Source organism: Lynx rufus, unplaced genomic scaffold (genome assembly GCF_022079265.1).
Source record: "Lynx rufus isolate CCGP_SWC_20201006 ecotype Redwood Valley unplaced genomic scaffold, mLynRuf1.p SCAF_8, whole genome shotgun sequence".
Taxonomy (NCBI): domain Eukaryota; kingdom Metazoa; phylum Chordata; class Mammalia; order Carnivora; family Felidae; genus Lynx; species Lynx rufus.
Genome location: NW_025814896.1, coordinates 23,347,247 through 23,372,230, shown reverse-complemented (window position 1 = coordinate 23,372,230; position 24,984 = coordinate 23,347,247). Strand labels below are relative to the sequence as shown.

Below are 24,984 nucleotides of genomic sequence, written 5' to 3'. Positions count from 1 at the left end.
GGAGCTCTCACCCAACCACTTGTGGCCAGTTACCCCAAACTGGAGGACAAGTATCTTCCATCTCCCAATGGGAAGGTGTTACTACTTCACTACCTGGGCAAAAGGAAAGGAGATAATTCTGGCCCAGCAACAAACCCAGCCAATGGGAAGTGCTGTGGCTCAGCCAGTGAGAAGCGATCATCCTGAACTCTTACTTTCCTCCCAGGAACTCTCGCGTTTCCTTTGCTGACTTCCTTGCCCCACCTCTTCTCTGTGAAACCCTTCCATTTTGCATAACTCTTCAAAGCATCTCTGTTTGCTAGAGGAGGTACCGCATTATTTATGAATTGTTTGATAAAGCCAATTAGATCTTCAAATTTACTCAGTTGAATTTTTGTGTTTTTACCAGTGTGTGTGTGTGTGTGTGTGTGTGTGTGTATGTGTGTGTATATATATATATATATATATATATATATATATATATATTTGTATCTCTGTTTCTGCGTCTGTCTCTCTCTCTCTCGAAATCCATGAGTTCACACCAACAACTTTACCTCAAGTTTAACGCCAGGGGGTTTATTCCAGTTTTCTCCCTTTCCATACACTTAATTCCCTTCTTCAACAGAGAGAAACTTGGCTCTCAAGGTCTTCTTTGACCTATCCTCTTACAAGTAGCTAGTCTCCTGTAGTTGCTTCCATTCCCCCAACCCTGCTCAAGGCTTCAGTGCTACTTGCTATCCCACCACAGCCTCCCCTCACCCCCCAGGCAGATGCCCACCATGGCTGGCCCCACCTATGGCTTCTAGACAATCATTTAGGAATGGAGAGAGAAGGGGGACATTATTATTTTTAACTTAAAGAAAAATTGTGGTATAATCTACAAAACAAAATTTACCATTTTAACTATCTTTAAGTGTATAGTTCAGTGGCATTAACTACATTCACATTGTCATGTAGCCATCGCTACCATCTGTCTTCAGCAAATTTTCATCTTCCCCAGCTGAAATTCTATACCCATTAAATAATAACTCCCCATTCACCCCTCCTAGCCCCTGAGACCACCATTCTATTTTCTGTCTCTGTGAATTTGACTCTTGTAGGAACCTCATATAAATGAAATCCTACAATATTTGTCCTTTTGTGTCTGGCTTCTTAGCATAATGTTTTCAAGGTTCATCAAAGTTATAGCATGTATCAGAATTTCCTTCCTTTTTAAGGAATATTCCATTATATATATGTTGTGCATTTTGCTATTCATTTGTCAGCAGACATTGGGTTTTTCTACCTTTTCACTATTGTAAATAATGCTGCTATGAACATTGGTATGCAGATATCTTTTTGAGTCTCTGCTGTTAAGTCCTCTGAGTATATACCCAGAAGTAGAATTGTTGAATCATGGTAATGCTATGGTTAATTTTGAGCAGCTGCCGTACTGTTTTCCACAGTGGCTCTACTGTTGTACGTTCCCACCATCAGTGCACTTGGGTTCTAGTTTTTCCCCATCCTTGCCAACAGTTGTTATTTTGCATTATTTTCTTAATGTGAGGTGTTAAATAGAAATTTTTAAGGTAAGTTACAAGTAGACAGGACATTCATATTTTCAAAAGATTTAGTAATCTAATCATTTCATTTACACTCACCACACACTACATACATCATTTCAGAAGGCCAGCTGTGATCATGGTGAAGAGAAAGCAGGTTCAGCTAATGAGGTGGTTTGGATAAAAGGCCCCAGGATGTTCCTGTGTGTGTGTGTGTGTTTTATTTTTTATTATGAAGTCTAGGAAGCTTGCCCTAATCTCTCTACTGACTTTATTAATTTCTTTTTGATAACCTTTTTTTTTTTTAATTTTTAAAAAAAAAAATTTTTTTTTAACGTTTATTTATTTTTGAGACAGAGAGAGACAGAGCATGAATGGGGGAGGGTCAGAGAGAGGGAGACACAGAATCCGAAACAGGCTCCAGGCTCTGAGCCGTCAGCACAGAGCCCGACGCGGGGCTCGAACTCACGGACCGCAAGATCATGACCTGAGCCGAAGTCGGACGCTTAACCGACTGCGCCACCCAGGCGCCCCTATAACCTTTTTTATCAAATGTGTTTGATCTTCGGATAAAGATCTTTTGATGTTTTGATGAACTGGAGGTAACTGGTCTAGGGTGCTTAATCTGGCTGGATTATGTTTGCACTTAACTCAGTTATTAGTAATTATTGTTCGTGATAAACCAATGTAAATTGAGAAGCCTGGATACTTTATAATCCTTTCCCTATCTTCTCCTTTCATTTATTTTTATTCAATTGCAACCCTCCCAGTTTCTAGTTTTCAGTGAACCTGTTTATAGTGTGGTGCTTTACTAGGAGCTGTGTTGTACTGCATTGATTTTGTTTTATTACTTAAAAATTGATATATTCACGGGTGCCTGGCTGGCTCAGTCAGTAGAGCATGCGACTCTTGATTTTGGGGCCATGAGTTCCAGCCCCACATTGGGGCTAGAGTTTACTTAACAAAAAAATTTGAGTGGGGGAAGCCTGGGTGTCTCAGTTAAGCATCAGAGTCTTGGTTTCAGCTCAGGTCATGATCTTACAGTTGGTGGGTTCAAGCCTCACACTGGGCTCTGCACGGACAGCATGGAGCCTGCTTGGGATTCTCTCTCCTTCTCTCTCTGTCTCTGTCTCTCTCTCTCTCAAAATAAATAAATTTAAAAAATTTTAAATTGATGCATTCATTTTAATAGGTGAGATATATATACACCCAGTGTAAAATTCAAGTCAAAAAAGAATAATTGTTATACTTCTTTTTCTCATTCTTTCCTATCCACTTTTTTTTTTTTAATTTTTTTTCAACGTTTATTTATTTTTGGGACAGAGAGAGACAGAGCATGAACGGGGGAGGAGCAGAGAGAGAGGGAGACACAGAATCGGAAACAGGCTCCAGGCTCTGAGCCATCAGCCCAGAGCCTGACGCGGGGCTCGAACTCCCGGACCGCGAGATCGTGACCTGGCTGAAGTCGGACGCTTAACCGACTGCGCCACCCAGGCGCCCCTCTATCCACTTTTAATTATCGTTGTTAGTTCCCTTTATATCTTTAAATATTCTTATACATCTGTTTCGTGGTCTATTTGGTTTAAAAGGCGTCTTAAGATTTACAGCTATAGGGGCGCCTGGCTGTCTCAGTCGGTGCACTCTTGATCTCGAGGTTGTAGGTTTGAGCCTCATGTTGGCGTGTAGAGATTACTTAAAATCTTAAAAAACAGAGATTTACAGCTATAAAGGTAGAAGAAACCCATGTACTTAATCCTCCCACTCTCTCTGTGTATCTCCATACCTGTTAGCTCTGCTATTTCTTGGTTCCATTTTAATTGTTCATTGACAACTCCTTCACTTGCTTTCTGCAATCCTGACCTCTGCAAGGCTAGCGTCCTTTTTTGATGTTTCTGAAATTATCCTCAGTTCGGAGGTGGGTTTTTTTAAAAAACAAAACAAAACAAAACAACACTTCTTTCCTGACCTTTGCCAATGCCATCTCCTCCAGTAGCTTCATCTCTTTGAACTCTCTGCACCTTTGCTTTAAACTCTTGTTTTTAAAATGTATTAAGCCCTTTGAGTTCTTTGTTGTTCATGATTATCATCTGTTTCATGTTAATTTTTTTTCTGATGGATGCCTTTTATCTGCCATTTGTTTTTCTTGCTCCCTGTCTCCTTCTCCCACTTTTCTGTAATATATAGGTCTGGTGCTATTTATTTATTTTAATTATAAATCCCCTTTAAATGAAGTGAGTTCTTTCTGAACCAGCCATTTGCTGGAGGTTGTGGAGAAGGGACTGAAGTAGAATTCCAGACTGGCAGGAAGTGTCTTAGGGTCATTAGCAAAGCTCCTTCTGACAGAGGTTTTGTGTGAGTGAATGGGTTTAGTTCTTTCCTCTTCCGGCAGATAGAGCTTGGCAGCTGCAGGGCTGCAAAATGGCCTGTGTGCATTTCCCTGTCAGCCCACATGCCCTGCTCTCCTTGCCACATGCCAGTGGCACCAGGGAAGCTCGCAGAGCCCAGCCCTCACCATACCAGCGTTCTACAGAAGATGCTGTTGGGTCTGTCTTCAAGTGTTCTGACCTTTTGGGGAGAATTTGGAACTCTGCCAGCTCTCCCAGGGGCCTGCAGCCCCAGGCATTTTCTGTTGGCTCTAACCCCCTGACTTGCCATTTTTGCACAGGCCAACAAGATAGCTTTCTACTCTAAGCAGCTTCGCTGAAGGCTTTCTCTGGCCACAGGTTGCTCGGTCCAGAAAAGCTAGCGAGTGAATGCCACCAGGGGTAGCCCTTAACCAATGGGACAGCTCTGAAGCATGCTCTGTGCAGTGTTACTAAGGTCCTGGCACATTGGACCCCTATTTGTCTACAAGAGTGACCTGTTCATTAGTGTGGCCCTCTCAAAAATTAAAAAAAAATTTTTTTAAGTTTGTTTAAGTAATCTCTACACCCAGTGTGGGGCTCAAACTCACCACCCTGAGATCAAGAGTCCCATACTTTTCCCACTGAGCCAGCCAGGCACCCCAAAATTCTTTCTTTTTTAAAAAAATATTTTTTCTTTTATTTTTAAGAAATCTCTACAGCCAACATGGGGCTTGAACTCCGAGATTAAGAGTTGCAGACTCCACCCACTGAGCCAGTCAGACACCTCTTCAAAAAGTTTTTAAATATATGAAGAAGATAAGATGATTTTTCTCCTTAGCCACGTTAACAGATTATGGATTCTCTATTGACCATCTTTGCATTTCTGAATGATGTTATTTTTAGTAATCTCTACACCCAATCTGGGGCTTGAACTCATGACCTTGAGATCAAGAGTTGCATGTTCTACTGACAGAGCCAGCCAGGCACCCAAACTAATTCAATATTTTTCAAAACTATCAAAACAAGCCAGCAGGCTAGTTATGGCCTGTGGACCACAATTTTGCAACCACTGGTTATATAGTCAAAGGACTTTACGCCTGAAAGAGGCCGTATAGATCCTATATTGGGGATTGCAAATAGGTAACGTGCCTGGCAGTTAACACGATTTTGTGAGGTGAGGACTTTGGTGAATTAGAGAGCCCATTCCCCAACTAAAGATAACCAGGTTAAGTTTTAACGATATTTTAACCAGAACACCATGTGAGTCAAATAAAGCAGTCTGCAAGCCCACTTTGGCCCATGGGTGGCTGGTTTGTGACCTCTGCCTGCTCAGCCTTACTTCCTGCCAGGACTCTGGGGCATCTCACATTCCAGCTACATCTCATGCTCCCTGATCAGGCCCTGCCCTTTCTTCAATTTATCTTTATAGCTTTATTGTAGTCCAGCTTTCTCTTGTGGCTTTCTCTTATGGTTTCCATTTCCACCATATTGTGAACTCCTTGTGAACAGAGACCATGTCTTATTCACCTTTTCATGCTTTGTATGTAGTTGGAGCTCTATAAATGTTTGTTGCATAACTCTTACAATTAGCAAAACAAGGATCTTAAAAAGAAATTATTTGTAGAACTGACTCTCAGTTTTTGAAAAAAATTTTTAAACGTTTGTTTATTTTTGAGAGAGAGACAGAGTACAAATGGGAGAAGGGAAGAGAGAGACACAGAATCCAAAGCAGGCTCCAGGCTCTGAGCTGTCAGCACAGAACCCGACGTGAGGCTCGAACTCATGAGCTGTGAGATCATGACCTGAGCCAAAGTTGGACACTTAACCAATTGAGCCACCCAGGGGGCCCTCTGACTCAGTTTTAAAAGGAGGATGGGGTGCCTGGGTGGCTCAGTCTGTCAAGCGCCGGACTCTTGGTTTCGGCTCAGGTCATGATCTCATGGTTTGTGAGTTCAAGTGCCACATCAGGCTCTGTGCTGACAGTGCAGAGCCTGCTTGGGTTTCTCTCTCCCTTCTCTCTCTGCCCCTACCCCACTTGCATGCGTGTTCTCTCTCTCAAAATAAATAAACTTACAAAAAAATTTTTTAAATAAAAGGAGGAAAGTGAGGCCCAATGTGGTTAAGTAATTTACCCAAGATCACAGTAGAATAGGACCAATGCCCTTTCTGACATTCTATTCTGCAACAGTTCAATTATAAGATTAGAAACTTGGACAAAAATGACACTTTTTTTTAATTTCTAGAGCTGACTTTAATGTCTGAGTCTCCAGCCTGCCTCCTCATAGACAACTTAATTTAGATATCTTCAGGTAAATTGAGATCCAGTCCAGTAATTTTGAGGAAATGTAATTTCATGCTGATTGATTCATCTTAGGCCAGTTCAAGGTTCTCCAAACTTCCTGCCTCTTTCTCCCCAATACTGATCCAATTCCCAGGGAAATTATACAACCACTGCTGGCAAGAGGTGAAGTAGGGAATGTCTACTTTCAGGGTCTCATCAGGTTCTTGGTCCTACTTACCAGTATCCTCCAAAGCCCCCTTTGTGAGTCTGTCCTCGCCACATCACTTGCCTGTCAGGCAGCTCCCAGGACCCATCAGGTACCTCCCTGTCCGGAGCCACCTCCCACCATTTCTCTTGCCTTCCCCATCCCCAGTGGTTTGTTTGAGAAATCCCCTAAACTTTTGTATTTCCTTCCTTAAGACCAGTTCTGTGGAAGGGGAGGCAAAAGCCCCACACTGCTCTTCTCTCTTTTTGTCTGAAACTTTCACGTACTCTGTTTTCCCTGAGTACTTTGCATCTTTTCTCCAGGTAAGGGGGAAAAAAACCAATTCGATCTCTTCTCATCTTTGTAAGTGGTTAGTGGCTCACCCTAGGAGTGGTGACCTTTGAATTGAGTAATTCAGAGCTTGGGTCTTATTCACCATCAGACTGTCTTCACCATGTTGTGTCCTTCCATTTGGCAGTCAGTGGGGAGAGGGTTGGCAGATAGGTGTAGCTGGTTAGGAATGGCAAATCATGCAGCACTTGAAGTCATCAGGGTTTTTTGTTCGTTTTGTTTCAAGTTTATGTATTTATTGAGAGAGAGAGAGAGAGAGGACAGGGAAGGGGCAGAGAGAGAGGGATAGAGAGAATCCCAAGCAGGCTTCATGCTGTCAGCGTGAAGCTCAACACTGGACTTAAACGCATGAACTGCAAGATCATGACCTGAGCTGAAATCAAGAGTCAGACGCTTAACTGCCACGCAGCACCCAGAGTCGTTTTTTATTGAAGATTCTTGTATGAGAGCAAATTGGGATGATCAACTGCCATCTTTTATCTAGTAGATGGCAGTACTTTAGATCCTATATTCTTCTCTACCTTTGGAAGGACCTCAGAGTCATTGAGTTCTAGCCACCAAATTCCTTTCAACATTTTAACCTCATTTAGCCAAGGACTTCTGATTTTATTTTTTTCTTTTTAATGTTTATTTATTTTTGAGAGAGAAAGAGACAGAGTGTGAGTGGGGGAGGAGCAGAGAGAGAGAAGGAGACACAGAATCTGAAGCAAGCTCCAGGCTCTGAGCTGTCAGCACAGAGCCCGATGTGGGGCTCGAACTCATGAAACATGAGATCATGACCTGAACTGGTCAGACGTTTAACCGACTGAGCCACCTAGGCGTCTCTGGAGGACTTCTGATTTTCTGAGTGTTCCTGATTTGCTGATTTAACAAGATTTGTAGGACAGTGCCATACACCAACACTTCAGGGTCTCCCAAGTTCTAAGCCTCGGAGTGCCCCCTAGGCTGAGGTGTTGGGTGCTCCTGCTCCCAGCCCAGAAACCTCCTACTTCCTTTAAGATGGCCCCATGATTGGCAGTCAGTTAGCTACTTGGAGCCTCAGTCTTATGTAGGGACTGGGTAGGAGGCCCCTCACCTTGTGGTTGTTGTGAGGATAAATAAGATAATGCCTGTTGGTGCTCAATAAATATTAGACTCCCAGATTCCAATTCCTTCCCACTGCCTTCTCTTCCAGAACCCTCCATTGTGACGTAAGGAGATTCTGAGAATGAGATTTTCTCAGAACTCAAGGCTTTCAGAAGCTGTTGGTAGGGTATGAGGAGTGGAGAGGAGCTTCTACCTTGCCACTGCAGGAAGCTATTTGTTTCTAATATAAGTGGATTCTTTGGGAAGGATTTGTGGTCCTTCCCTTGAAAGGCAAAGGGGCTCGTTATGCCATTTGCCAGCTCAGGAACCATGAGGAGATATAGAGTGTCTTATTCATGGCAGATCCTGAAGAAGGAACTGGTGAGGAGTGTCAGGGGTCCTGGGAGGGGAGAGTGGAAGGTTGCACAGACAGGTATTTGAGGAAGGGAGAGGCAGGTGTAGGAGGGGGCCCACCCTGCACCTTTTGGGGTCCCAGCATGGCACAAAGGGTAGACTTCCATGTTAGGCTTCAGAAAGACTGAATCCTGACCCCTTCCCTTTAGACTACTATCCTCTTGACAATGGGCTTACCACAGGCTACTCCAAGCCCCTAAGAACAGCTCTGTATCCACCTTTCCTGCTATTGTGAAATCCAGAGAGAATAAGGCCTGGCAGCAGGACAGAGTGATAGGTTAAATTTATGGACCCTGGAGCCAGACTGCTTGGTTCAAATCCCTATCCCCTGTTAGTCCTATGACTAATATTAGTATTAGGCAAGTTACTTGATTTGCTGTGCCTGTTTTTGCCTCTGTAAAGGTGATGATAGTATCTACTGAATTGATTTATTGTTGAGGGCTAAATGAGTCAATACATATAGAGGGCTTAGAATAGTGCCTGACAATGGAAAATTGGTATGTGATGAGTATTAATTTTATTTATAAAAACTTTCTCCATATTTCTTGCAGATATATATTTTTCAAAGAAAACATTACAGTTACAGGTGAACCTTCTTACCATCCCATTCTGTTCCTCCTCACTGGTGACCACTTTCCTGAGGATGTGTACCCTTCCTATCTAGATTTAAAATTTTTATTACATTTGTATGTATTTGTAAGCAACATAGCATGTAGCACATTTTTTTAAATGGTATCAAAATGGCATCATTTTTCAACCTTTTTTTCACTCAAAATTTTGTGTGAGCTTTACCCACATAGACCTCCATGTACAAACAACTCTAGTGCTATGTTCACTCCTCTTACTGTCTTATAATGTGTTGATACATTCAGTTGTTTTCAGCTTTTCCCATGGGAAATGCCTTCCATTCCCCAAATCTGGTAAGCGTAAAATGGTATTGTTGTCACTTTAACTTACTTTCTGTTATCTCTAATAATGTTCCTCCCCTCCCCTTCCCACCCCCCTTCCTTTCCTTCCTTCCTTCCTTCCTTCCTTCCTTCCTTCCTTCCTTCCTTTCTTCCTTCCTTCCTTCCTTCCATGTATATTTTTTCAAGTTTATTTATTTTTAGAGAGAGAGAGAGAGTGAGCAAGCGTGAGAGGGGCAGAGAGAGAGGGAGAGAGAATCCCAAGCAAGCTTCACACTTTGAGCGTGGAGCCCAATGTGGGGCTCAATCTCATGAACCTGAGCCAAAATCAAGAGTTGGATGCTTAACTGATTGAGCCATCCAGGCACCCGTTTCTTCCTCCCCCCCGCCCCAGCCCTCCTTCCCTTCTTCCCTCCTTTCTTTCTTTCTTTCTTCTTCTTCATCTTTTTTTTGAATTTTTTTTTCAACGTTTTATTTATTTTTGGGACAGAGAGAGACAGAGCATGAACGGGGGAGGGGCAGAGAGAGAGGGAGGCACAGAATCAGAAACAGGCTCCAGGCTCTGAGCCATCAGCCCAGAGCCTGACGCGGGGCTCGAACTCACGGACCGCGAGATCGTGACCTGGCTGAAGTCGGAGGCTTAACCGACTGCGCCACCCAGGCACCCCTTTTTTAATTTTTATCTAAGTAATCTCCACACCCAATGTGGGGCTCAAATTCACAGTCTCGAGATTAAGACTAGCATGCTGCTCCAACTGAACCTGCCAGGTGCCCCTCTTTTCTTTAAAAAAAAATTTTTTTAATGTATATTTATTTTTGAAAGAGAGAGAGAGAGAGAGAGAGACAGAGCATGAAGCAGGGGAGGGGGAGAGAGAGAGGGAGACAGAATCTAAAGCAGGCTCCAGGCTCCAAGCTGTCAGCACAGAGCCTGACGCAGGGCCCACAAGCAGCGAGATCATGACCTGAGCTGAAGTGAGATGCTTAACCAACTGAACCACCCAGGCACCCCTGGGTGCCCCCTCTTTTCATTACTTACAGGTAATCTGAGTTTTCCTTTTGCATTACTTATTCATATCCTTTGTTCATTTTTCTTTTGGGTTATATGTATTTTTCCTTTGATTTATAGAATTCTTTAAAATTAAAAAACAGTTTGGGATAGTAATTTTTTGTAATAGCTATTCTTTGTAATTTTGGATAGTAATCCTTTGTTGATTATGTGCATGGCCAATATATTCCAGTCTTCAGTTTGTCTTTTCATTTTATTTATTATGTCCTTATTAACAGAAGTTAATAAAAGTTTTTAGCTTTTGAATTTGTTTAATTATAGAAATTTTCAAGCACAGAAGTTGCAGTATAAGTAATAATCACCCCTTAGATCTAACAGTCAGCATTTTGCCACATTGACTGTACATATTTGTGTTTGTGTTTGTGCATAGGTGTGTGTTTGCTGAATCATTTGAGAGGAAGATGCATTTTTATGACACTTCTTAAAAATAAAGACATAATTACAATGTCACTATAATACTAAGAAAATTAACACTAATTCCCTAATATCATCTAATCTCTAGTCATATTCAATTTCCTTATTTGTCCCTAAATAATGGCTTTTACAGCTTGTTATTATGAATCAGGGTCCAATCAAGGTTCATGCTTTACATTTATTTGTATGTCTCTTAAGAAACTGGGTTAGTTGACTTGTAGATTGCCTCACATTCTGGATTTGTCTCTGTGGTGTTGAACTTGTTTCCCTATGCCCTGTATTTTTACTTGGCAGGCAGAGGGTGACTGCCCTTACTCCCAAATTCATACTGGGATAAAGAGTCTGATTTGTTCTCAGTTCCAATTCCAAATTCCCAGGTTCAAGGAATGCGTGGAATCGATGGCCCAGCTTGGATGAGTGATTATATTAGTTTCCTATCGCTTCTGTTAACTAAAATGTCACACAATTTAGGGGTGCCTGGGCGGCTCCGTCAGTTAAGCGTCCAACTCTTAGTTTTGGGTCACATCATGATCTCACGGTTTCATGAGTTTGAACCCTGAGTTGGGCTCTATACCAGCAGCACAAAGCCTGCTTGGGATTCTCTCTCTTTCCCTCTCTCTCTGCCCCTCCTCCACTTGGGCTGTCTTTGTCTTTTTCAAAATAAATAAATAAACTTAAAAAAAAACATATCGCACAGTTTAGTGGCTTAATACAGATTATATTATCTTACATTGGCTGGAAGTCTGGCATGGGTCTCCCTGGGCTAAAATCCATGTATCAACAGGGATGCATTCCTTTCTTGAGAGTCTAGGGAAGAATGCATTTCCTGGACTTCCTAACTTCTAGAGACTACTTACATCCCTTGGCTCACGGCCCCCTTCCTCTGTCTTCAAAGCCAGCAATGTTGCATCTGCTTGACTGTTCTTTCCTCAGATCCATCTAATTCCAAAATACAAGCTCTTTGCATCACTGTACCCTACTGTTATTTGTGCTGTTTTCTGGGCCAAAGTGAAGGACTTGGTATATAACTAGAGCTGGGTTGGTGAATATTTTACATGACCAGCTCTTGGGGAGGGAGGTGCCCCCATTTGTAGTAGTTATCTGTTTCTGCGGCATAAATACTCCCCGCTGTGGCCATTTTTGGGCTACCAACATGATTTGAACAGGCTTGAAAACTTTCCGAAAACATAACCATGGCTCTGGCACACCACTCTTCCATCTCACCTTGTTAGCAATGTCCAGCGTGCTGGTGGCTGTTAAAAACAAATGGTTTCTATGATCTTGTTTGTTTTGTTTCCACAGGGGCTGTACCGGCTCACCAAGGATATCATTGTGATGATCCGAGTGTGTAAAATGTTCCGCCAAGGCCTTGGGGGATTTCGGGAATATCAGATCATTGAGACTCCTCACAGAAAGCACCCTATCTTTTCCTTCTGGGATGTAAGCAGCTGGCCTTGGCAGGATTATGAGGGCTTAAGGGGGGGGGTCCAATAAATAGCACCCCACTTCCTAGTCCATATTCTGAACCAACAGAAGACAAAGGGAAAAACAGATAGGAGACCCAACTGTCACTTTTGTTAACAATGGGACTTCTATTGGGAAGTGACTTATATCATCAAGTGAGAAGATGACCTAGAACTACATCCCCAAATTAGACAACCTTATGTGCCCAGAGACAGTGCTGGACCAAGGCAGGCCTCCACTGTGGGACCAGGACTTCCTGCCCCACATTCACAACAGAGGAGGACAGAGCAGAATGTGGGCTCAGAGGGACAGAGAAGTAATGATCACACCCAGTTTTTCTTTCCAAAATTCACCAAGGAGTTTAAGTCGCTCCTTCTCAATGTGCAAGAAAGGGGCCGGTAGTGTTCTACCAGCGCAACTACCTCCATGTAGAAAGAAACATCCGGAGTGGGGAAGAAGCTATCTCCATATCAGCGGGAATCAAAGGAGCCAGAGAAATCCAGAAGTCTCATTAGAGTCCAGGTTTTCTGAATGCCCACCACTGTTCATCTTCTCTATCTTCTTTCCTGTCCCCCCCCATTTAAACAAGGGAACACATGCATGGCCCTGCTCACTCTGGAGACCATGCTGTCTAGATTTTCTAGAAGGTTGCAGTTTATGCCAGTGATATCTCATGTGCCCTTTTTAGCTCAGAAAAGTTGATCACCTTCTGTTAACCTGTTCTGGATTCCCAAAGGTGTCTTCATTACCATCCAGGACTCCAAAGTTTTTCCCAATCCCTGGATGAACTCTGCCCATTTTCCTTTTGTGCCTAGAGTGACTAGATTCAGCCCTGCTTCCTAACTCCACCCAGTGATTCAGTCCAAGAATTTGCCCCAAATGGTTTCTGAAGGAGAGGGGTATGGGCAGTGCTGATGAGTGAAAGAAATGCAGTCTTAGATTGGTCTTGAAGGGGCCAGCAGGTATGTGGGGCTGAGTTTAAGATGTAGCAGGGAGTTGGGGCCTCTGGGTCTGCAGAAAGGAAGAGAATGCCCTATCTAAAGATACTCAAATTCATATATTATTTTTTTTTAATATTTATTTTTGAGGGCGGGGAGGGGAGGGACAACCCACAAACTGTGAGATCATGACCTGAGCTGCAGTTGGAAGCTCAACCAACTTAGCCACCCAGGTGCCCCTCAAATTCATATATTTTAAAGACATTATTCTGGCCAAACCAACGGAGTCTGCAGCCAGATTCTGCCCTGTGGTTGGGCCATAAGTTGGGAGGGGATGGAGTGGAAGAATTGGAACCTGAGAGACAGGTTTGCTGTCAGGAAGGACATTCTGACTCAGGGTGTCATCATGCAGTGGTAACAGGAGTCTGGTTTACCAGAAGACTTGAGCTGGTGCCTGGGCATTTGGAAGTTGAAGACCCAAATCAGTCTTGTCATTGGGGGAGTGTGAAGCCAAACAACATTGCCTAGGCAGGGTGGCCTTGAGCAGAGCAGAAGCCTCTCAACGGCAGCCTATGGGAGTCATATGTGCAATGGGCAGAGAGCTGGGGGGCCGGAGTGTAGGGTTGGGTAGAGAGACCAGTTTTCATCAGAGCATGTGAATTCATATCTTTCTGAGTACCACTGCTTTCCTTCACTGGCCTTCTTGAGAAGCACCATACAGGTACACAAGCTATATATGGGGCAGTTGGGTGGGGAGGACCTGAGGTATGCCTACCTAGACAGATGGGTGAGGGTCCTGGTTTGGCTCAGATGGTGGTCAGGGCCTTGTTTGTCCCTTTCCTTCTCCCCAGCTGCTCCTAACATATCCTTCCCCTTCTCTCTGCCTCTTCCTCTACCTTTCCACAGCTCCCCTGCATCCATTAGGAGATAGAGTTGGGTTGGTTCATGCCTAAGATCTCTTACACCTCCTCCTCCTGGCCATATTCTAGAAGAAGACTGTATACTCAGTGTGTGATCCTTGGGAAGGTTCCTTCACTCACCTCGAGTTCAAAATGGAGCTCAGTAATACCTGCTTTGTCCTGATGATGAAATGGAATAAATAAGGAAGAAGCACATGCTTGGCTCCTTATAGGCACTTGGTGAAGATTGGCTTCATCGGTGCCTCCGTTTTATCCCTTTTTGTCCCTCTCCACTTTCCCATTTGCTTCTTTCCCCCTCTTTCTTTTCTCTTTCCATCCTTCCTCTCTTTATCCTCCCCCAGCCCATATTTACAATGACACATTGTCAATTCTGGGCCTAAGTCTGGGTCTGAATTTGGGCCTTTGAGGTAGACATGAGAGGGCCAGCTGGTAAAAGGGTTCCTGTGGCTTCCTGACCACCATGGGGATGGGGACGCAGGAGGGTTTAAGTGCAAGATTTTAGGAGCACTCTTGCTGATTCTCTTTCTTCTTCTTCATTCCTTTTTTTTCCCCCCAGAAAAGGAAGCAAGGCCGAATCACATTTGATACCATGGACTTTGTTGCAGAGGAGGTATGTATAACTCTGACCTTGCTGGCTGGGAATTTTCTTTCTGCATGATGGCCTGGAAGTAGCATTGGGCTGAGTATCAGGACAGCTGGGTTTAGTCCAGGTTCTGCCACCAAGCCAGTGTGTCATCCTGAGCTAGCCTCTTAGTTTCCTCAACTATAAACTAGCTGATCTCAGTGATCCCAAGATCCCAGTCCTGACTTTCCAAGGCTGTGAATCCCGCCCCTCCCCTGAACCTGTTGTTGCCTTAGAAGCTGAGCAGAACCAGCAGGGAAGAGCTCCTGTACTTGGACCTGTGGACACACAGCCAAAGGCAAAGCAGAGGCTGTGAGAGCTCCAGGCAGAGGAGAAATAATCAGGGTGGTGGGAAAAGCCCAGGCTTATGTGTGAATTCTGACTCTTTCAAGTTTTCTGAGAGACACTGGGTACAACTGTCTCCCACATGGGTATCAGATGGCCATTCTGGGGAGTGAATGACTCATATCTGGGTGAGGCTTTGGACATGTGACTTGTTCTCTGAATTTCAAGAATTGTTATCTTCCCAGTTTCTTCCCACCAAATCTTGGATATTAAATTAAAAATTTTAATTTAATTTAAATTTTAAAGGGGTCTACCTATTTATAGGAAGGATTTGAAGTTCTTACCAGTGAGACCTGACTTGACCCTGGCCTGGGGTAGCCATGTTGGTTTTTCTCTCAGGGATGGGAAGACAATAGTTTTGTAACTGGTATCAGGACCACCTGGGCCACTCTCTCCCCCTCTCCCTCCTTGGAGCCAGGGTACGGCTTCTGTTGCCTGTTTCTCCTGGGCATGATCTACTTTCTCATGCCCCCTGATGTTAAGTCAACCAAATTCTGGGTTTGTTTGTTTTTTTCCAACTTTCCAGACTGGCCAGTGTCTGACACTGGACATTGACGGTTATCCAAGCTTTACTCTTGAGGCAGGAGAAACTCTGAGAGCCACAAAATTCCAAAGATGGAGGCAGTTCTGTGCAGGGCAGTAGAGAGAGAGAAGAGGGCACAAAGGAAAACATCCATTGTATAGGCAGGGCCTCTCAGCTTCCTCTAGGAGTTATCTAACTCTGGCTCTGATTACATAAACCTGCCCTTTGAGTGACTGACTGCTAATGGGCACTTGTTTTCTTTATGGAGTGATGAACTGGTTCTGAAATCAATTGCGGTGATGGTTACATAACTCATAGAGCCTTAAAATCATAGACTTGTTTATTATAGTGGTTGTGAGACATTGGAAACAATGGGTACATTTCAAAAACATAGTGAAAAAAATTGGGGGAAAAAGCAAGTTGCAGAAACCATATCTGAAGTCTGACATTTATGTAAATAAAAAATAAAGCAACCCTCTATACTGTAACCCTCTATACTGTGGCTGTATGTATATGCATAAGTATATATTAATACATAAAAAGGGCAAACCCTGGTGGTGGAGAGCAGATTTGGATTGGAGGTGGTACGGTAAAAGGAGACTGTAAGCATGTATATTGTTCTGATTTTTAATGGAAAACTAGTGTTATTTTCAAAATTTTTATTTATACATAAGAAAAAGGCCAGAAATGAGTATGCCAGATGTTAATGGCTAAATCTGGGTGGTGGGATTATGGGCAGTCCCTCTTTTTTTTCCTTAATCCTTCCTGTATGCTAGAGGAACACAATGAGGTGTAGCTGGCCTGAAGCAAGGGAGGCTGTGAACCCCTAGAAGCAGGTAGGACCCAAGTCTCCCCAGCCCTGTTTGAATTATACTCCCTTTTCCCCAGACTTTTTTTCTTCTCTTCTCTTCTCTTCTCTTCTCTTCTCTTCTCTTCTCTTCTCTTCTCTTTTCTTTTCTGTTCTTTTCTTTTTTTTTTTTTTTTGAGGTCTAAGTTGTTTTTTTTTTTAATTTTTTTTTCCCAACGTTTATTTATTTTTGGGACAGAGAGAGACAGAGCATGAACGGGGGAGGGGCAGAGAGAGAGGGAGACACAGAATCAGAAACAGGCTCCAGGCTCTGAGCCATCAGCCCAGAGCCTGACGCGGGGCTCGAACTCCTGGACCTCGAGATCGTGACCTGGCTGAAGTCGGACGCCCAACCGACTGCGCCACCCAGGCACCCCTTGAGGTCTAAGTTTAGATCTGTGTTTGGTTGTGGGGATACTAGGCGGTGTAACATCCCCACCGATCCTCAAGGAGCTAAGTAGAAATTAAGGTGAGGTAACTTACCTGGCAAGTTAAATAACAGAATCAGTTTTATAGGAATCCAGAGAAGGGAGTCTCTGAAGACTGGGTGTGGCAAGAGAGATTTCCTAAAAGAATTAGGGCCCCTCATGGGCCCAGAGAATCAGTTCTGTTCATAGAAAGCAGAGGGATCTGTGTTTTGTCATAAATGAACCCTGTAGAGAAATCTCAGTGGGTTATTGATAGCAAAAGAGGGTTAGGAAGGAAGAAGATTGGATTCAGACCTTAAAAATGGCCAACACTTCCATAGTCCTCACTGGAAGCTGGGCCTATTGTAAGCCCTTTACATGTATTAGCTCTGCTATTTATACAGTTAGGTTCTGCTGTTCTCAGATAGGGAAGGCTCAGAGAGAAGTGACTTGTCCCAGGACACACAGCTAGGAAGGAGCAGGCCAAGGTTCAAACCCAGGTACCTGGCACCAGAGCCTGTGCATTATTAATCACTGAGAAACACTGCCCTTGTGTGTGAACATGCAAGGCTTCAGATCTATGGTCCAGAACTCATCATGTCCCACTTTCTTTTGGCTTCTGTGACAACTACGTTTATGTAAGTCTTCTTACATTCATTCTTTCCATAAATTTTTATTTTTATTTTGTTGAGTGCCTACTACCTGTGAGGCATTATTCTAGAGTGGGGTAAATAAGATAGATGAAGCCACTATCGTGTTTATATTGGGGCTTGTATTCTAGAACACCTATATCCAATGGAACTTTCTGAGATAATGGAAGCATTCAGTTGTCTGTGTTGTCCTGTATAGTAGCTAGCAGACACATATAGCCCTTGTGGCTAGTGTGACTGAGGAACTTTTTTTTTTTAAGTTTATTTTTTTTTTTTAAGTTTATTTTTAGAGAGACAGAGACAATGTGAGTGGAGGCGGGGCAGAGAGAGACGGAGATAGAGAATCCCAAGCAGGCTCTGTGCTGCTAGTGCAGAGCTTGACATGGGGCTTGAACCCACTAAACCACAAGACCATGACCTGAGCTGAAACCAAGAGTTGGACGGTTAATAAACTGAGCCATTCAGGTGTCCCCTGAGGAACTTATTTTTTTAATCTAATTTAGTTTAAATTTAAATAGCCACACATGTGGCTAATGGCCACCATATTGGATAGTGCAGTTCTAGAGTGAGTGAGGCAGGGTGTGTGTGTGTGTGTGTGTGTGTGTGTGTGTGTGTGTAGGAAGGGGAAATGACAGATAATAAACAACATTAACAAAAAGGAATAAGGTCATTTCACAAAGTATTAATTGCTTTGAAAGAAATGATTCAGAGACTACAGACTGCTGGGAAGGGGGCCTACTATTTTAGGTCAAATGATCCATTAGGGACTCCCTGAGGATGTGGTAACATAGGAGCTGAGAACTGAATAAAAAGGAGGAAGCAGCCATGTGAAAATCCGGGAGAAGGACATTCCAGACAGAGGAAACAACCCAAGCAAGGACCACAGGACAGAAGTGAGCTTGGCACCTGCAGGAGATGGGTAGAAAGCTAGAGACTGGAGAACACAGGAGAGAGGCAGGAGGTGAGTTTGTGAGGAGTAGGGAAGGTAGGGAGTCAGACCATGTGGGGCCCCTCGGCTAGGGTATGGAGTTAAGATTTTATGCTAAGGGCAATGGACAACCAGAAGGGGTGTTAACAACTCAAGTACCACTTTCCCAGCAGGTGGGAGTGGTGGGTGAATGGGTAGATCTGTCTGCCCTCTGGTCCATGAGTCCTGGTTCACCAGGGTTAGTTTCTGTGGGTTCTCTTTATTCCTTAGTCTCCTATAGCATGCTAGGATATAGGCTGAGGCGAGGGAGGTCTCCCCTGACTGCAGTATGCGTATGCTAGAGGCCTCTGGAGCCCAGGAGCCCCATATTGACTTGGAGTGGTCACTGAACGGCACAGGCAGTATAGTTGGAGTTGCAGATACGGGCATGGGCATGTAGCAGATCTAGCTTATGATCCTGCCCGAGTGTCTTTATCTGTCAAATGCGAATAGTAATTGTGCCTCATTTCTTGGGCTGGGCAAAGGTGCAGTTAGATGGTGCATGTAAGATGCATACCCTGATGCTGGGCACACAGTAAGCACTCATTACGTGTCAGCCACTATTGTATCGGGGGTGGGAAAGCATAAAAAGCAGGAGTGTGGGGAGTTGCCCACTGGCCCCTGGGGCATTCTGCTAGGTCTTGTGTGTCACTCTGGCCCTCTCTTCCCAGGGTCACCTTCCTCCAAGGGCCATTCAGATCATGCAGAAGCTGCCTTCCTGGAGGACAGAGCCTGAGATCCAGGCCCTCTATAACCTCCTGCAGGTTCTGAACAGCTACCGCAACTACTCAGAGCCCCTGCAGCTGCTCCTGGCCAGAGTCATGCGCTTTGAACGGTTAGTGAGGGGCACACCCCTTGGCACCTGTGCCGAGCTGGGCAGGAAGAGCCTTCCTGACAAGGCCATGGCAGGTCTCTCAGCGTCTCCATGGCATTTCAGCCGTGTCTGTCAGTTCAGTGCTGTCTGTCAGTTCACCTTAGTGCTCCTTGGTACTCTTGTGGCACAGTTGATCTCCTTCATTTACTGAGAGTCTACCAGAATTAAGGAGCCACTGAATCTGGCAAGGCTTTGATAGGAACCTCAGAAAGGATCTGGTCCAATTCCCTCCTTTTTCAGATGAGGAAACAGGTTCAGGTAGTAAGAATGACTCATGCTCTGTCACCCACGTATTAGGGAGTAGAGCTGAGACTCAAATCCAAGCCCTAAAAGCCACAATGGATCACAGGTGATTGTCTTATGTCCAGATAGGAACCTAGGGTAAGAGTGTGTGAACTTGGATAAGAAAAAAACTTGTATCTGTTTTCATTAATCCCTAACTAAAATGTATCATTTCCTTCAGTCATGGATGTATGTAATGAACCACTACAGTATTACCTATTCCCATGACTTTTTCTCCAAAAGAAATCACCAATATTACACATTCATGTTACTGCAGGTTTCTCAAAAAATAATTTATATTCCTCACCTCTTTGAAATTACAGTAGTAATTAGATCTGCTGCTAGATCTGGTTATTCAGTGCCTTAATATGGCACTGAATATGTGGAATGGTTGCTATACCATTCCACAATTTGGATTTTTTTTTTTTTAAATGTTTATTTATTTCTGGGACAGAGAGAGACAGAGCATGAATGGGGGAGGGGCAGAGAGAGAGGGAGACACAGAATCGGAAACAGGCTCCAGGCTCCGAGCCATCAGCCCAGAGCCTGACGCGGGGCTCGAACTCACGGACCGCGAGATCGTGACCTGGCTGAAGTCGGACGCTTAACCGACTGCGCCACCCAGGCGCCCCCACAATTTGGATTTTAAAAGGTAATTTTTAATTGTAATTCTGCTGTATTTTATTTTATATATTTAAAGGCTTCTGTGAAGGCTTCACCAGATTGTCAAAGGATGCATGGCACAAAAAAGCACCATGTAAATATCTGGTACTAGAAAAGTCTAAGAGGTGTGTGTGTGGAAACATTGTCTTTCTCAGGCATTTCAATGGCTTAAGAGGGGAAGCACAGCAGAATATTTGAGGTAAGGCCTGTCTTAAAAATCTAGGATGTGAAGACACTTGAGGTCTTTGCCCTGGTATCTTCCTTCGTGGAGGTCACAGGTCACATAATCACATGTGACTATGACCCACGCAGGATTTGTTTCACAGGTAATAAGCCCAGGAGAGGAGGGAACGCTCCAGCGGGCTTGGCCAAAGCAGATTCAGAGAAGAGGTGTCATTTGAGTAGGTATATTTGACAAGTAGAGGTGTAAGACAAGAACGTTCAGGCAGAAGGAACCATCTGCTTTGTTCTAGCTCAGTGAAGAAGAGCAAGTCACCACTGTCTTAAAGTAAGATTCCATAGCAGGCAGAACATGTCATGCAAAGAAAAGGAATCATGGAGGTGGAGGTAGAAGCTCTGTAATTTAATGCTGCAGCTGCCACTCTGAGGTGCGACCTCAGGCGAGCTGCTTAACCTTTCTGAGCCTCAGTATCCTCATCAGTGCAATGATCAGTGCAATGTTAAAGTCGTCTTTGGCTACTTGATATTTTCTTTTCTTTTCTTATTTTTTTTTTATTCTCAAGTTAGTTAACATACAGTGTAGTCTTAGCTTCAGGAGTAGAACCCAGTGATTCATCTCTTACATATGACACCCAGTGCTCATCCTGAAAAGTGCCCTCCTTAATGCCCGTCAACCATTTAACCCCCCCCAATCAACCCTCATTTTGTTCTCTGTATTTGTCTCTTACGGTTTGCCTCCCTCTCTGTTTTTATCTTATTTTTCCTTTCCTTCCCCTATGTTCATCTGTTAAGTTTCTCAAATTCCACATATGAGTGAAATCAATTGGCAAAGAAGATGTCAAACTTTCACTCTTTGCAGATGACGTGACACCCCACATGGAAACCCGAAAGACTCCATCAAAAAACTGCTAGAGCTGATACATGAATTCATAGGAGGTAAAATCAATGCACAGAAATTGGCTGCATTTCTATATACCAATAATTGAAGCAACAGAGAGAGATATCAAGGAATCAATCCCATTTACAATTGCACCAAAAACTATAAAATACCTAGGAGTAAACCTAACCAACGAGGTAAAAGACCTATACACTGAAAACTATAGAAAGCTTAGGAAATAAATTGAAGAAGACACAAAGAAATGGAAAAATATTCCATGCTCATAGAATGGAGGAAGAAATATCGTTAAAATGTCAATACTACCCAAAGCAATCGACACATTCAGTGCAATCCATTTCAAAATAACACCAGCATTCTTCACAGAGCTAGAACAAACAATCCTAAAATTTGTATGGAACCACAAAAGATCCCGAATAGCCAAAGTGATGTTGAAAAAGAAAAACAAAACTTGGGCATCACAGTCCCGGACTTTAGCCTATATTACAAACTGTAATCATCAAGACAGTATGGTATTGGCACAAAAACAGACACATAGATCAATGGAACAGAATAGAGAACCCAGAAATGGACCCACAAATGTATATGGCCAACTAATCTTCAACAAAGCAGGAAAGAGTATCGAATGGAAAAAACACAGTCTCTTTAGCAAATGGTGCTGGGAGAACTGGAACATGCAGAAGAATGAAACTGGACCACTTTCTTATACCATACACAAAAATAAATTCAAAATGGATGAAAGACATAGATATAAGACAGGAAACCATCAAAATCCTACAGGAGAAAACAGGCAGCAACCTCTTTGACCTCGGCCACAGCAGCTTCTTACTTGATATGTCTCTGGAGGCAAGGGAAATAAAAAATGAACATTGGGACCTCATCAAGATAAAAAGCTGCTGCACAGCAGAGGAAACAATCAACAAAACTAAAAGGCAACCAACAGAATGGGAGAAGATATTTGCAAATGGCATGTTAGATAAAGGGTTAGTATCCAAAATCTGTAAGAACTTACCAAACTCAACACCCAGAAAACAAATAATCCAGTAAAGAAATGGGGAGAAGACATGAATAGACACTTTTCCAGAGAAGACATCCAGATGGCCAACTGATACATGAAATGATGCTCAACATCACTCATCATCAGGGAAATATGAATCAAAACCAATGAGATACCACCTCACACCTGTCAGAATGGCTAAAATTAACAACTCAGGAAACAACAGATGTTGGCAAGGATGTGGAGGGGGAACCCCACTGCATTGTTGGTGGGAATGCAAACTCGTGCAGCCACTCTGGAAAACAGTGTGGAGGTTCCTCAAAAAATCAAAAATAGAACTACCTTATGACCCAGCAATTGCACTACTGGGAATTTATTCAGAGGATACAAAAATGCTGATTCGAAGGGGCACATGCACCCCAATGATTATTTTCAGGACTGGAAATTAGCAGATCAGACAGAATTCTTTCAGTTGCAAGTCACAGAAAACCCAGCCCTAGGGAATGCATCGGTGACTCATGTATCTGAAAAGTGCTGGGATAGCTCTCTAGCTTCCGACTCAGCTGAATCCAGGGGCCTAGTGTCACCAGGACCCAGTGTCTGTCTATCTCTCTCCACCTCACACGGCATTCTCATAAACCACTTTCTCAGCTAGACTCTCCTTTACAGCAGCAAGATGGCTACTATTAGTATGGCTCCAAATTTTCCTCTTTCCAGTCTCAGTCCTTTGGGAAAGAGAATATTTCTTCCTGGTCTTTCAAGTCACAGCCTTGGGGTTTGTTAATTCATTCTTTCTTTTTTTTAAGTTTATTTATTTATTTTGAGGGAGGGAGGGAAGGAATGAGAGAGAGAGACAGAAAAAGGATGAGTGGGGGAGGGGCAGAGAGAAGGAGAGAGAGAATCTCAAACAGGTTCTGCACTATCGCAGAGCCTGATGTAGGGCTTGAACTCGTGAACCACGAGATCATGACCCGAGCCAAGATCAAGAGTTGGACACTTAACCAATTGAGCCACCCAGATGCCCTGATTTGTTCTTTCTGAACCAGATTGGCTACATTTGAATCATCCATGGGTCAGACACTCTGATTGTCTGAGAGTCAAGAAGAAGTTTCCCCCAAAATAAAATCAGGGTACAGTTGGGGGAAAGGGTGACCTGATGCTTGGTTGCAAAAGCAATAGATGTCTGCTTCTGGAGACTTGGGTTCTAGCGCTAACTCAAGTGTGACTCACTGTGTGCCTTCAGCAAGTCTGGGGTTCCTTGGGCCCCACTTCCCTCATCCACATAATGTAGGTTGAGCTAGACAGTTTCTGAGGGTTTTTCTGCTCTGGCTCCAGGAGTCTGTTCTTGGCAGAACACTGCCATGCTCTCTCGTCCCCAAAGTCATTTCCTAGCTGAATGTGCCTGCCTTCTCCCATCTAGTCTTTGTTGTCTGGGCCACCTCCTCTTTAATGTTCCCCATTACCTTCTGGGTAAAATCCAAAGTTAGCCTAATTTTTGTACTCTCTTATGGTTGGACCCAGCCAAATTTCTCTCCCACTATTCCCCTGACCTCCCTGTTTTCCACTGTCCTTTCTAATGGAGCTTACTGTTATTCCTTTGAACACGCCTTGCTTCCAGCCACCTCTGTGCCTTTGGACATGGTCGTCCCTCTGCCTGGAACACTCTCTCATCTCTCTGTCTACCTGGAAGACTCTAGACACTGTCCTGGAGCCTGCCATGGCTTTCCTAAGCTGGGTTAAATGCCCTTTCTCCATGCTTCTGAATTAGTCTGTGCTTACCTCTCTTAAAGCATTTTTAAACTTTAGTCCCTGTACGTGACCATAATTTTCAGAACAAAATCTGTCCTTTTTCACTGTGCCTGATAGACACAGCTGGTATTTATTTAATTTATTGAATGAATGAAGGAAATGAATGAATCTTGAAAGAAGTGAAATTTGAACTTACGTTTGAAATACAGAAAATTTCCTCCTCTAAGCTTAGGAGAAAACTCCCAGTTTGCTCTGGACCTGGGCACCTCTACCCTAATGGTTTCCAATTGTGTAGTGAGCTCTTAGGGGTTATAACAAGACCCATCTGTCTATCCTTTTCTAGGTATGTTCAGCTGTATTTTACAGATGAGAAACTGAGGCTCAGAGAGAGAATATGAGTGCCCAGTGTCACACAGCTAGTGGCAGAATCAGGACTTGGATCCAGGTCTGACTTGAAAGCCATTGCTCTTCAGCGTTTAGCTACTCACTCATTACTTTCAGTACTTGCTCATTTATTCATTCAACTGCTGTTCACTGAGCATTTACTGTATGTCTAAGCAGTCTGACAAAGGCTCTGCTCTCAGGAAGCTACGGTCTGATGGAGGCGGGCGACTAGGTGAGCATTAGTGAAGAGGTCAAGGTTGATGGGGCTGGGCCTGGGCTGCTATGAGGTCCCTTCTAGTCCAGTCTGTGCCTTCATGCTCCAAAGCAAAGAGCACAAGCAGGCCAGAGCTCCTCCCAGGGGACCAGGCTCCCTGCTGCTACTAGATCTACTGGCTTTGGGCTTTTCTCAGGTTTGGTCGCAGACGTGTGATGGTCAAGAAGGGGCAGAGGGGCAACAGCTTTTATTTCATCTACATGGGCACAGTCGCAGTGACTGAGGATGAGGATGGCAGCAGTGCCTTCCTGGACCCCCACCCAACGTTGTTGCACAAGGGCGACTGTTTTGGGGTGAGTACAGGGAAAGGTCTGTTTTCCTGGGGCAGGGTTGGGGGCTTGACGGGACTCTTTTTTTTTTTTTTTTTTAATTTTTTTTTTTCAACGTTTATTTATTTTTGGGACAGAGAGAGACAGAGCATGAACGGGGGAGGGGCA

General features: G+C 43.7%; 1 protein-coding gene across 1 annotated transcript in view; it reads left to right on the top strand.

Moving 5' to 3' along the window:
• CNBD2 (cyclic nucleotide binding domain containing 2) overlaps positions 1–24,984 on the top strand; it is a 66,343-nt gene that overhangs the window by 6,724 nt on the left and 34,635 nt on the right. Inside the window, exons 4-7 of the mRNA XM_047068411.1 lie at positions 11,869–12,006; positions 14,445–14,498; positions 18,921–19,084; positions 24,684–24,840. Coding sequence (XP_046924367.1) covers positions 11,869–12,006; positions 14,445–14,498; positions 18,921–19,084; positions 24,684–24,840 — 513 coding nt within the window. The remainder of the gene's footprint in view (positions 1–11,868; positions 12,007–14,444; positions 14,499–18,920; positions 19,085–24,683; positions 24,841–24,984) is intronic.